Raw genomic sequence first — 13,385 nt, 5'->3', positions numbered from 1 at the left:
CCCGGGCCGGGCGGTGCGGAAGCGCAGGCTGCCGGGGCTGCGTCCCCGCCGGACCCCGAGGGGCGGAGCGAGAGCCCGGGCACGGCGGCATCCTCCGGCGCGGCCATCGCCGGGCTGCTCCATGGAGAAGCGGGGCCCGGTGCTGCACATCGTGGTGGTGGGCTTCCACCACAAGAAGGGCTGCCAGGTGAGGGGGCGCGGGTGTCCCTCGACTCCCGCCGCTCCGCTCCTGCGCTTCCTCCCGGCCCTCTCCCGGTCCCCTCCCCCGCGCCGAGCGGCGCCTGCCCGGCTGCGGGAGCTGCTGCGGGAGGGGCGCGTCCGGCGGGGCCGAGGGGCTTCGCTCCAGTCAGGGGGCGGTGAAGGAGGGGCTGGGAACCGGCGAGGCCCCTCTTGGCCGCGGCCCCCGCCGGCTGGGGGATGCCTGGCTGGGCCGTGACTGGGCTCGCCCCAGGCAGTTCATGGTCATGGAGCTGCCTCCATTCCCGCCCCGCCTCGGCGCTCCCGCCGGGAGCGAGGCGGAGCGAGGGCTGGCGGGGCGAGCTCCTGGGATTGAGGGGCGACGGCGCACACCGTGGCACCGTATCTGTTTCGAGTTGTGCGTGCTTAATGCGTTCAGACAGAGTTCTGAGGAAAAAAACCCAAATGGTGTTTTAATCTACCTTCCTCTCTGCCTGCCGGCCCAGCAGTGAGTGCTCACAGGTGCATCTTGTACCAAACTGCCCCAGGGTAACAAGCCCACCCTGGATTTAAGTTTTCTTTGCCTGTCTCTTCCCTGCTTTCATAAATGCTTGACTGCTTCGTGTAGCCTGTAAGGTAGAAGGCTTTTATGTCATGTATTTCATAGCTGTTTTATGCTCTGATTGTTTTAATTCTCTTTTAACCCTTGAAGCAGGAGATGCGGTTGCCCAGCTGGGCTGCCCACAGAATTGCTTTGCTGTGACAAGAGCAGATAGACATAATGTTGGATTTCCAGTGAGTCTGTTTCCATAATAAGTTCTTGGCCTTTATAAAAATAGCCAAGACCTTAATGGATGTTATGGTTATTGTTATACAGGAGTTGATGTGACATAAATACATTCCATACAAGTTATCTGAGAATTAAATTATTGCTTCAGCAAAAAATCCAAGCACAATACCTCAGAGGCTAAGGTGCAATAACTCAATTTCTGGAAGATGTGCATGATTTTCTAATGCATCCTTTCTCCTCAGGGTGTGTGGGGGCTGTTCACATATGGATGTTCACAGGATCAGTTCCTGTGAAGTAGTTAGATCATCTGGGTTGTGAGGTTTGTGATATTTATCAGGCACTTTCTTGTCAAACACTGTTAAAAGGTGAGCCTTAGTTGGGTATCTGTAGGAGGAGGAGCATATTTTTGCCCTCTCCTTGTTGTTGGCCTCTTGGAAAAGACCTAGGCTTTTGTTTCTTCTCTTCTTCTGGAGTGTGTATTTATTTTCTTGTACATTAAGCAGTGTTGATGCAAGGAAAAAAATAACAAAAAACCCAAACAAACCCCCGAACTATAAATTAGTAGCAGTGAATTTTATTTTGTTGCCAGTAAAATGTTTGTAGAAGTACATTTTGAGGTGTTGTCAAAAATTAGGTCAGATACCTCTGAACTGAAGCTTTCTTTATCTCAAGAAATGACCTGGAGGAGCTGGAGAGGAAGGCAGTTTGGGAAGGGGACAGGGTAGCTGAGTCACAGGGAGAAGAACTGCAGGAATAGAATGACAGTCAGTAGAACCACAACCAGCAAGGCTGCCCAAGGGAAAGCTAAACAGAAATCTAATTTTAAATGTGTCCTACCTCTGACTTAGCATATTTTTTACTGAACTATGGAAAACGTTTCCTGAAAGAACTGGAGGCGAGGAGCTACACAGCTATAGCCTAATGAGTTTGACATCAGTCGTATGCAAGACTCTAGAGAATTTTTGAAGGGAAGAATTAATTAACAACATGAAACTAAGTAGACTGAGTCCTATGTGCATTCGCTAAAGATAGATCATGCCTGACTGACCTGCATCTTTTATAAGAATAAGTGATTGAATTCTTTTCTCTGTGAAAGAAATGGAGTAGCTCTAGTCTGCTGGGAACTTGATAATGGATCACACTTATTTTTAAGGTAGAGATACAGGAGAATTAGTGCAAGAGCTGGTACTTGGCTAAAGAGTAGCATGAAGGAGAGGAAGCAGAATCAGGTTTGAGTCAGAAGAGGAACTATTGGTTTGAAAGGTACTTGCAAGAAGTGTTTCTCGAGATTGAAAGTGGTGCTGGTATTGTTTACACCATAAAATTGAACTATGATAAGCAAACTTGAGGAATCAGTGTTTCTAAGGAAAACTGGAAAGTCATGCAAGAGCTGGACAACAAGGAATGCTGGATTTATAGAAATGGGGTGCATTATGAAGTTGTGCAATAGGAATGAATAATGACTATAAGCTTGGGAATTGACACGAGGAAATGTCTGGAAGAGAAATGAGACTGCATGTGATCAAGGCTAAGTCACCAAAGCACTGTGATTTGAGGACAAGAATGACAATGAATGTAAAACTATCATGTGATGTTTATCGATGCATATAAATTCTGATCCACTTTTCAGAAAAAGGGATTCAGATTCTCTCTTCCAGAATTGGATGAGATAGTTCCTGGGCAGTCTGTATTAAAGGAGAATGTTAGAAGAGCTTCCCTAAACAGGCTAACAAAGTAGACTTTGAGGCTGTATTCACCTCTGTAAGTACAGGGATGTTCTTCCCTTTTTCTCTTCTGCCTCTTCACTACTGGAAAGCAGAGGCAGTTGTGTGGTAAGCTGAAATGGGGAACTGATGTGACCAAAAAGCAAGCCTTGTTTTGGTGGGTTTCTTTTGAGGTAGTTGTTTCACAGGTTCTGTTTGCCAGGTGGACAGCTGCAGAGGACAGATACACAGGCACAAGGAGAAGACCAGTGAGGGTGAATCACCTCTCTTGACCTGCTGGCCACATTCCTTTTGATGCAGCTCACGATGTGGTTGGCTTTCTGGGCTGCAAGTGCATATTGCCGGCTCGTGTTGAGTTTTTCATCAACCATCACCTCCAAATCCTTCTCTGCAGGGCTGCCCTCAATGACCTTTAAAGTATCTATAATGGCCTTTGAGGTATTCATTGAAATGCTGCATTACATGTAGTTATATTCCAAGACACTGTCGGAAAGTTAAAAATGAGGAGGAAAAAACAGCCATTTAATCTAAGTGAGTGTTGGTACAAGAACCAGTGAATATGAACTGAGGATGTGCTGCATACCTGAAACTGACACGTGGAAAAGCAAAGGTCCAAAAGCAGTGCTCAAGCAGACGTCATTCAGAGTGAAGTTGGAAAGCTTGAGAGATCATAGATGTAGGCTGCCTGTCCTAACAGGAATCAACATGGTTTGCCTGAGAAGGCTCCTTTCAGTTTCTGTTCCCACCTTTTTCTGTAGTCTTACTAGGAAATGCATGTGGAGTTAGGATTTTCTATGGATTTCTTGATGCAAGGTTCTTTCATTAGCTGCCATTGCTTCTGAAGCTTCATCCCTTGAAATGTACAGCTCTTCCTGTTGATTAACTTATAGGATAAGAAATGTGTAACATGCAAAAGACTTTGATGTGCAGTTTGGAAAGGTATAGAAATATCTTTTTCTTTCACAGACTTGAAAAACAATCCATATGCATTTATTTTTGAAAGAGAAGGAGAGTCAGAGAATCTCTTTCTATGTGCCTTTGGATTGGGAATATGAGTGCCACAATTGTTCCTCATGCTCCTTCCAAGAGCTGACTATTTGACTGGGGGTCCTTTTGCTGGAATATAAGAAAAAAGTGAAGTTTTGCCATATGTACATAGCTTAGTCTGGGGATCCAGTTTCCCAGGCAATTGTTAGAAGCTTGGGAGTTGCCGCTCGCTATCATGAAGGCATTGTGTTATCTGAAAACTAAAGCACTAAAAATTGTGGACACCCTGAGAGGAGTTTTCTCTAGCGAGTATGGAGTAAACTTTTGGAGAACCTGCAGGCCTTTGTTTGTCTACATGAGCAGATTGCCATCCTGTTTCTCTAGGCCCCTTAGTTACTGAGTTGAACTGTGAATCCGAGGAGATACGCAAAAAGTGCTGGTTGCTGTCTCTTTTTGCTAAGGATTAGAGGTAGTTATGGCAGTGTCCAGAGAATGGGAGGAGAAACTTGGCTGCAAACTACTAGGTCCACCTAGTATTTGACACACTTTCAACAGGCCCATTAAGGAAGGGAATGACAATTGGCAGGAAGCAGGCATGGTGACTGGTTTCTTGGCTTTGTACATGCTGGCTGACTTATTATGGGAACCCTGCTCAGTGAGTCATTAAATAGTAAATGTCCCACAGTGGGCAGAAATCATGGGCCATATGCATTCAATCATGATTTTCATGCATCTGAAATGAAATGACAAACATTAAAAATTCCTTTTTTGATCCCTCTTTGCTATGGATAAGAGGAATGGCCTCAGGAAAAAGTAACAGCAAACACAGTGTAGTAGCTCAAACTCTTTCCCATTAATGTAACACCCACAATTTTGGTGCAGTAGGAGTTCCACACACTTCTCAGGCTCTGCAGAATTCAAGGCACAAAAGCATTGGGGCACAAAGTGGCAGTAAGGGAAATCTGCTGCAGAAATGGTCTGATGTGTTTTGGAGTGTCTGTAGCTACTCAACTCATTACCTACTGCATCAGGTTCTGTTGATCTGCTTCAGTGTAGGGTGGTAAGACTTGGACTTCAGGGCCATTTGTGCCTTTCTTCTGGAGCAGCTGATAACACATTCCTCAGTAGTTTTGAGGAACTGTAGTAGTGAGTGACTAGTGATTTCAGAGCAAAAAAGGGGAAAGCTTTTTTTCAGAATCATGAAACACTTTCTCTCAATACAAGTGAGTGATAAAGCACTTAATTTGTCTTACAACACTTTAAGTTTTGAAAGCATTAACTGGTGTGGAAGGTCCTTACCTACCTTATAAAAGAAGTCTCTGGCAAATATGTAACCCGAACAGACCTTGACTAGTGGATGCAAGTTGCATTGAAAATACGGGGAAAGACCTTTACTTTATAGTGAAGGTATAAGACTGAAAGTCCTGAGGTGCAGTTCTCCAGTAATGATTACGTGTGCTGTGACCGTCGCTTGAGCTCTGTCTCCAAGCTTTGTTTGCATTGGGAAGCAGAGAGATAATAGTCTCTGAGGGTGTAGGAAGGCTTAAAATATCACAAGTACTCTAGAAATAATTCATTTTGAAGGCAGAGTTAAAATGAGAACTGATGTATTTATAAAGGGGAGGACGGAAAGCTGGAAAAACTTGCGGGTAGGAGAGCTAGGGACAAGTCCCTGTAAACCCCCTGGCTGGTTGCTGACAAAGTGCATGGTCCTTTTGGTCATGCAACGTCTAACCTGCCACAACAATCCCCACCTTCTCCTGATGCTGCAAGGCTTCTAAGATAATCACATCTGAGTGAACTTGGGCCCTGGGTCACCACCAGTGAGGCCACACAGAATTCACTTCATCTGGGGCAAGGCCCAGCTTTTCTGCACTTGGTGTCCTGAGCAGTTGTGCACATCACTGCTGACCTGGTGCAGCAGGTGACCATTGTCTCATGTATCCTCTAAAGAGCTTAAAAGTATTCCACGTTACTCTTGGCTCTCTTTAACATATGCATTTCTTACTGTGTTGTGGAAAAAAAATCAAATTGTGAGTGGTAGGGAAGGTGAGGAAGTGCGTCCTGGAATGCTCACACTGTGGATCAATTTTGTTTCCCTTTGTTTGATCTGTGAAATGATGGCAGTGTATCTTGACCCACTTCTCTGTACTTCTGTGGAGGATGACATTTCAAACTCCCACAGAGATGGGAGTGGATTACTGTAAATACCAAAAGACATATTTCCATGGAATCCCAAAGTTTGCCATAAGGATCTCCAAGGTAGTGAACTTTATAATGTAAATGTGATGCCTGCTTTCTCACAGTAGAGTCTGAGTGCTTGTCTGTGTGAGACTGTTTTTGTGTGGACTGTGCTTGAAGACCAATCCCCCTCTTTTGCCTGACCAGGGGTTTTCTTTCTGGCGTGAAAAGGAAACCTAAGATCAGGAGTGAAATGGCTGATAACCAGTTTAAGAGAAGGGCCTGAATACAGTCTTTGAGAGGGAAGAATGCCCTTTAATTCTTCCCTTCCTGAATTGTGTATGTGATCTTCATCATTTGAGGGCTTCAAATACTGGAACTCTGGAAGATGGTGCTTGTTGTGATCTGCAGAAATCAGCACCTGACATGGCCTGAGCAGTCTGTGCACATGGCCTGTTTTACTTGTGCATAGGAAGCAGGTGTCTTTCAGCAGAAATGTTGACAACTTAGGCTTGATTTTGCAGAATTAGATGTCTAAGGAATGAGCAAGGTCAGCCTGCACTTTTTATCAGCTCTTGAGAACTGCCTACGTTTCCAGGTTTCTTGATTGCAGAACGTTTTTTCAAGAGGGAAATATTGAAGTTGTTCTCTTCCATAGATTCCATGGGTGAGAAGTTTCAGGGGAACACTTCCAACCTGTCTTAGTCCCTGTTTTGTTTGCTGCCTTTCTTCTAAGATTCTGCTTTACTGGAGAATTACTTTTTTCCCTTCTTGATCTTTGTCATTCCTGTAGTTGCTGTGATCCTCTTAGATGTGCTTGATGCTCTTAAACATGCGAGTGAAGTGTATGCTTTGTTGTCTTTAAATTCCTTGTGTCTTTGTTTTGGGGGAGCACAGTAGGCAGGTATTATGCAATAGGTAAGCTCATCTAGTGATTGAACAAGATCTTGTTAATGGAACAACAGTAATAAAAATAAGTTGAAAAGGAACTAGACTGGAATCAAGCTGAAGTGCTTTGTTTCTGTTGATGATAACCTGTAAACATTAGCACAGTTCCTTTGGTTTTGTTCCCTGCTTGAATAATATTAAAGCACTTTAAAGGACTATTATGAGCATGAAATCTTCTAATAAAGTTAATCATAGCATACATCAAGTATGAAAGATTAGTCTTTTGTCTAAAATATGTGGATTTTATGCTCAACAGGTTGTAACTTTTAAAGAAGCTTTTAGCTTTTATTTGTAAGGCTACTCTAATTGGCATGGGGTGCTAGTAATTTTAAATACACAATGAATTGCTGAGTACACATGTACTTCTGTAAACAATACTGCAGATTCTGATCTCTTATGTAGAGTTAATGATGAGTTCCATTTTCTGCATGTCTGTTTAATCCACTTACATTGTATTTAGTGCTCATTGTTCAAGAAAAACTTCGGGGTATGGTTGAGTTGTTTGTTTCTTTGTTTAGTTTTTCAAAGAGCCCCGTACTTCGATAATCTTGCAGTCACTTCTGTGAAGTCCTGCCCGGGAAGTAAAGTATTCCATACTGAAGGAAGGATTCCATACTGGATATTTTTTCCATAGTTGCCCTGATGTGCAAGTTGAGAGAAGGTCCCTAAATATCCATTTGCAGTTATGTAATGCTTCCCATGGTCATCATAGTTAGCTTTCATCTTATGATTTGTCTGTTCTTTGTATGTGTCATAACATCTGAGTAGTTATTTAAATATCCTGTGCCAGGAATCTTGGCCTTTCTCTTGAATAAATGAATGAATGCTAAATCAATAAAACATGTATTTCTGTACTTCCGTTGCACCTTTCATTTACCTGTTTCAGAATGTGTTCAAATAATGACTCGGGCTCCTGGCAACATAATTTGCATACATATAGAGTAGAGGGAGGTTCAAAGCTGTAAAATCACTGAACAGAGGTCACTCCAGCTGGAGTAAATTGAAACTTGCAAGACTCAACTTTGTGTTCCCTGTCCTAATATTGCCTTACTTGGTCATCTGTGCTTAATTTTGGTAATCCATCTCATAGCTTGTATGAGGTGCTGAATTAATACACCTAGGCAGCCTGCTGTTTCATGCTGTTTCTAACAGCAAAGAAAGCTGTGGGCACAGGATGTGAAAGGAAGTTCCTTGCCTGCCCCAGCATGCTGGGGGGCAGGACACGGGGCTTCCTGCCGGCTTCCTTGGGGTTACTGAGAGCAGAGCGTGTTCTGTACTTCATAATCTTACTGTGTTTGTGCAGCTTCTCAGCCTCATATGTAGTAGTGAGCCAGATTTGCTGGCTCTCAGGAGTAATTCTGATGTTGAAACTTGTAAGGGAGGGGCAAATTCACTAAGAGCAGTTCTGGGCCCATCATATGTCCCGAGGCTAAGACTCTGAGTGCTTGTTGGCTCATAAGACCGAGTGATGGCTCGCTTGGACCGCGTTGGTTCAGCAGTAGATGCTGGATGAATGACACACCATGGCTATTTCTAGATCGATGAGTAAAAGTGCTTAGAAGCGTGCCTGCTGTCCTGGTCCTCCATTTTCCCAGGGGAAGGTGGATTCAGTGTATCATTTGTCAACTTGTTGCCGGCTCCTTCCTATGGGGAAGCCGGGCGTGGAGCGGAGCTGGGGAAAGGCTGAGTCTCACCTGTGAGGTCTGGGTGCTGTCCCTGGAGAGGGGAAATGCCAGTCCTTGTAGCTGGGTGTGCTCATTAAGAGCCCACGGGCACCAAGATGGACATTAAGAGCTGATCTGTGGGTGAACAATTGGCTGCTGCTGACGGCAGTCTGCACTGGCTGCTGCGTTGGACAGACATCTCTGTTAGGGGTGGAGATTCGGGTGCCCTCGCTTGTTTAATGCGGGCAACTGCTCTCTCTTGCCAGAATTCTTCCTATATGAATTCTAACTTGCCTTCTGTAATGGTACGAATCTTGTCTTGACGGCACGGAATTCCCTAGCAAGTCCCCTTGGCTGGAATGGTTGCAGTAGTATTAAGTTCCTTTTCTGGGAGGAGCGTGGGGGGTTTTTTTGTTGTTTACTTTCTTCAAAGAGACTGGTAAGAGCCAAAGTTCCAAAGCACAGGAGTTATGTAGGGCTTGAACTCTATAACAATAAAAATAAAGTGTTAAATAATGGGAAAGAGTGTCTAGAATGCATGCTAGCATGACTTTGAAAGCAAATATCTTTGTGTTTCAGGTTATTTTATCTTTTAAGGGCCTCAGTAAGAGTCAGAACTTTATTAACATAGTGTTTTTGAAGCAAACTTGAATGTTGATACTGTGCATATAAATGGTGCCTTAGAACTTGTGTAAGTGGCTACTTTATGGCTTTAGCAATATGGGAATGTGAGGAAGTACCAGTTTCAGGAGCTGAAAGGATAGAAACAACTACGCTCTGCCTCCTTGTAATACAGGGATTTATTTTGCTGTTGCTATTTGCGTATATAGTATATTTAAAAATATATTTATATACGTATGTATCATATGTATTCTTCATATATATTTTTGTATGCATTTATACATAGTTGTTACAAATATTCGTATTTATATAAATGTATAATATATATTTAAAACTCTGCTGTTAGAGGTCATTATATTACTGCATAGGCATTATTGTTGTGCATGTGGGCTCTTCAGCTTGCAGATCCTGATCTGTTGGTTCTGCCATGCAAAAAAGGGGAAAGTTTGTCATTTATGTTCAATTGTTATTTGAATAATAAATTGTTCTTAGTGCTGAAAGACAAACTGGTCTTAGATTTTCATTTGGCTGTGTGCTGCTGTTGTTATGGTGATTCAAATAAGGTCATTAGTGTGCTGGTCTTCTCTGGGTCTGGCTATGCTAGGATTATTAAATCAGGAAAACTGATCTTAGAAATCCCTACATTGAGTGAAGAACAAATACTGACTTATTTGTAAAGAGGTATCAAGTTTTAGGTTTAATTTTCATCTGCTGGGGTTTTTTTTTGATTGCTGCTGCTTAGTTATACTCTGTTTAGCATATTTCTGCCTTTCTTTCTTAGAGAGGAAGGATTGGTATCCTTGAAATTATATGTGTTGTAATGATTTATGAAGGGAAAAGATTTTCTAAACAGAAATGTAATTAGTGGGTTTTGCTGATCTCCTTTTCTTCATTTCAAGCTGTTATCCTACCTATTTGTCGCAGTAGAAGCAATGGGAGAGATCATCAAAGCAATTGTTTAGGGTTTGCTTCCTATAAATTAGATTCTGTAACTTCCTGAAAGCATCCTTGGTCTTTAACATAATACTCACTCTAAATATTTGAGATTTTTTTTGAGATTAAATAATGTCTCTGTTGTACCAATGCAAAAAACTTCCTCAGCTCCAGATGTTTTCTCATATCTAATCTGAAGAGAAATCTTACAAAATACCTGTTACACTAAAGAGGAGAGTTTATATTGTGACTGTAATTCAAACGTGATAGTAGATGAAGTGGGAAGCAAGGGAAGGATGGGAAAGTTATACTAACTTGCCAGCACATTTTAAATTATCACTGTTTAGTGTTCACTGAGGATCTTACTTTGATTAACAATTAAGCACTTTTCACAGATAAGGAGAACAACCTTACCTGAGTGTAAAATTAATGCCAACTACCTGTCTAATGTCCGAGTGCGATAGTTTAGGTGGACATGCACGTACATTTGGAAATCCCTCTTTTATCAGTGTCCTTTTTTATCCTCTCTTCTGATTGTGTACTTGTAATTTAGTAGAAGATACTATCAATGCATTTTTCTTAAAGAAAAACTATCATGTTAATTTTTAGATGTAGGAACTGAAACGCATTTTTCCTTGCCTGCTCTTATGTTTTCTTACTGTGACTTAATGAATGTGTAGTAAATTTATTCTGGCTAGGAAGTGCCTTTAAAGACAAGGAACAAAAACAGATTGCCTGGATTTTTTTTCCCCCACAACTAGAATTGTGTATTCATTGGTGCTTTGCATCCTTACTGTTAGATTTGATACAAATTGCATATTAAAGGTTAGTTATTGCTGCAGAATCCCAGAAAAATCAAAAATGTTAGTTCCAGAAATTCAGTTGTACTTCTGTTTAAGTAGTTTTTTTAAAATATATTTTAACTTGATAACTCACAAGAGTTGAAGTATTTTGTGTAGTGAAGAGCACAGTTAATAATTTCTCCCTTAAATCTCAAGACAATATTCTGTATTGTTTTTAATTCTGAAATCCCTCAGGACCTATTGCTTGCAGAACATGACAGTCTGAACAGGAAAAAAGCATTGCCATCAAAACCCCTTGACAGGCATGAGCAGTATTTCCAGCTGGAATGAATATCCCTGACATTTGAAAGAGTAAGAAATACATGGAGATACTAATTCATGTTTTATGTAGTTTATTTTGAAGTCTCCCAGGAGTTCAGCTTTGAATTTTAATTTCATTTTGTTGAGGAATCTTCTTTAATTCAACTGAGGAGACAGGAACCTGTAAAATTTTCACTCAGCTCTGAAAATGTGTGTATTTCTTTGTTCCTGTTGACTACTGAGCTTTATGAAAAGATTTTATTTCTCATATTTGTGGGCATTTTTGTAATGATACATATATTAATGACATACAGGGACATTTAAGTACATGTTTATGCATGTACATGCATATATGGATGGATTTACATAAAAAGCCATTATATTTAAGTTAAAAATGAGCTCCTCTTTCTTCATTCTGTGAAGAGGGTGAAAAGGAGATGTGAGACAGGTCTCTTCAGTAGTCCCATCTCTTCCCCCTGTCATGGCTTGTTTTGGTTTTAAGGTGGAAAATGATAAGAAAACAACTTTTTAAGTTGCCCTCCCTAGGAGCAGTACACTGTAGTTTGCACATCCAGGCTGGGAAGAGGTTTTTGCTGAGACTCCAGTTGTTTGAAAATTCAGAAGTGATAGAACTGAGATTCTATTTACCCCATTATTACCACCTTTATCCATGTGCACTGCTCAGTTTCATAATTTGCAAGAACCGTGAGGTTTTAGCCATTTTTTTAAGGCTGCTCAATATTCTTATAATACTTTGGTTTTGAAATAATGGTCTCTTTCCGTACAAAGGATTCCTAACTGCAATTGATGCAAGTCTGCAAATTAAGCTGGAGAAATGAAACAGAACATCTAGAGGGTGGGGAACAGTTAGGGTGAGTTTCATCTGTGTTAAGTCAGTCATCTACAAGTTAGGCTTAGAGCTAGCTCTCTTCAGAGGTGGTGAAAAGAAACAGATCAGATGAATCATCCTCTGCAGGTGTGTCTGTTTTCTCTGACTATGCAGAACGCTTAGGAAAACTGCCTCGGACATCTTGCTTTTTGACACAGTCAGCTGACATGAATCCCACCTGCAGTGACTGCTTATTTAATATCAAAAAGTCAAACTTTCTCATTGCTGGGAACTGTTAAGTTGGAGGAGGGATGGGAGGAAGTCATCCAGGGCATTGCATGCTTTTCTGGCTGTTGGATTGTCCTTTTTCCTGTTTCTCTGTTACTTCCACCCTTTTGGTACTTTGACCAGCAGCAGTTCTATTAAACTACATGAATGTGATTCCTCCTTAGAAACCAGGATACTTCCTAAATGAATCCTCTTGGGGAGGAGGAGGAACAATAGGATGTCGTAATGTAAGTCAGGTCTATCATAAAGTATATCTGTAAAATAGATTATTTATGGCCACTTAAGCAGTTTTAGTTTTGATTTATCTGTGATCTTCTGATTTATTATGTCTTCTGATTTATTTTGTGATCTTCTCTCTTATACACACACATGAGTACAGAAATTTATATTAAAACAAATTTTTGAAAGAAGACGACTAATAGAAAACAAGATTGTCATTGGTGTCATTAATGCCTGTCCCATTTATTGAAATTGGAACATTCAGAGCCAGCAGAAGTCCCTGTTGTTGGGATTATCTGATAGCAGCTGACAGCATATTGTGAGCTAGAACAAAGTAGTTCTTCAGCAAATTTCACACTGTCAAAAGAACACAGAAGCCAGATTTCTGGGCTTTATTCTGGACTTTAAAAAGGAGTGTTCCTTAGTGAATATGTGTTTTTCATGTAGCTTGACTCATCTTACCCTTCTTTCCTTTAAATTTGTCTCCTAATTCATTATTTGGCTGGAGTACAAAATACAATTGTAATTCTGAAGGTGCTTGGAAACAATGATGTCTTAAATCCTTAATTTCCCTGTCAGGAATGATGCTTTGAAGGTATTTGCTGGAATCTAAGGAACTCAGGGTTTCTTCTGTATTTGGTAGAAAGAAGCTCCTTCAGAGGGTGAATCTGATCCCACTCTGTTGGCTGTGCAGTGAAATAAAATACCTGAGTCAGGACATAAGTGTAGGTGCTCCTTGACTATCTATGTTTTAAACTTAGGAACTGTGCTATATTTGTTGCTGAAGTTACTCCTGCAAGATTCCAGTAATAATTCTGTAAACAGTGTTTTCAGCCAGCCAATTTGAATCTGAACAGTAGCAAAAGGTATGATATTGCAGACATTTACATGAAACTTCTACCATTTTAATTTTCTTATCTG

The 13,385-nt window shown here is 41.3% G+C and overlaps 1 protein-coding gene across 1 annotated transcript in view; it reads left to right on the top strand.

The window, feature by feature from the left end:
• The first annotated feature begins 38 nt into the window (after positions 1-38).
• The window catches only part of AVL9 (AVL9 cell migration associated), a 41,617-nt gene continuing 28,270 nt past the window's right edge, over positions 39-13,385 (top strand). The window contains exon 1 of the mRNA XM_048299380.1: positions 39-187. Coding sequence (XP_048155337.1) covers positions 122-187 — 66 coding nt within the window. The 5' untranslated portion in view covers positions 39-121. The remainder of the gene's footprint in view (positions 188-13,385) is intronic.

This window comes from Corvus hawaiiensis, chromosome 1 (genome assembly GCF_020740725.1).
Source record: "Corvus hawaiiensis isolate bCorHaw1 chromosome 1, bCorHaw1.pri.cur, whole genome shotgun sequence".
In the NCBI taxonomy this organism is placed as follows: domain Eukaryota; kingdom Metazoa; phylum Chordata; class Aves; order Passeriformes; family Corvidae; genus Corvus; species Corvus hawaiiensis.
This window is presented reverse-complemented; position numbering and strand designations above follow the sequence as displayed.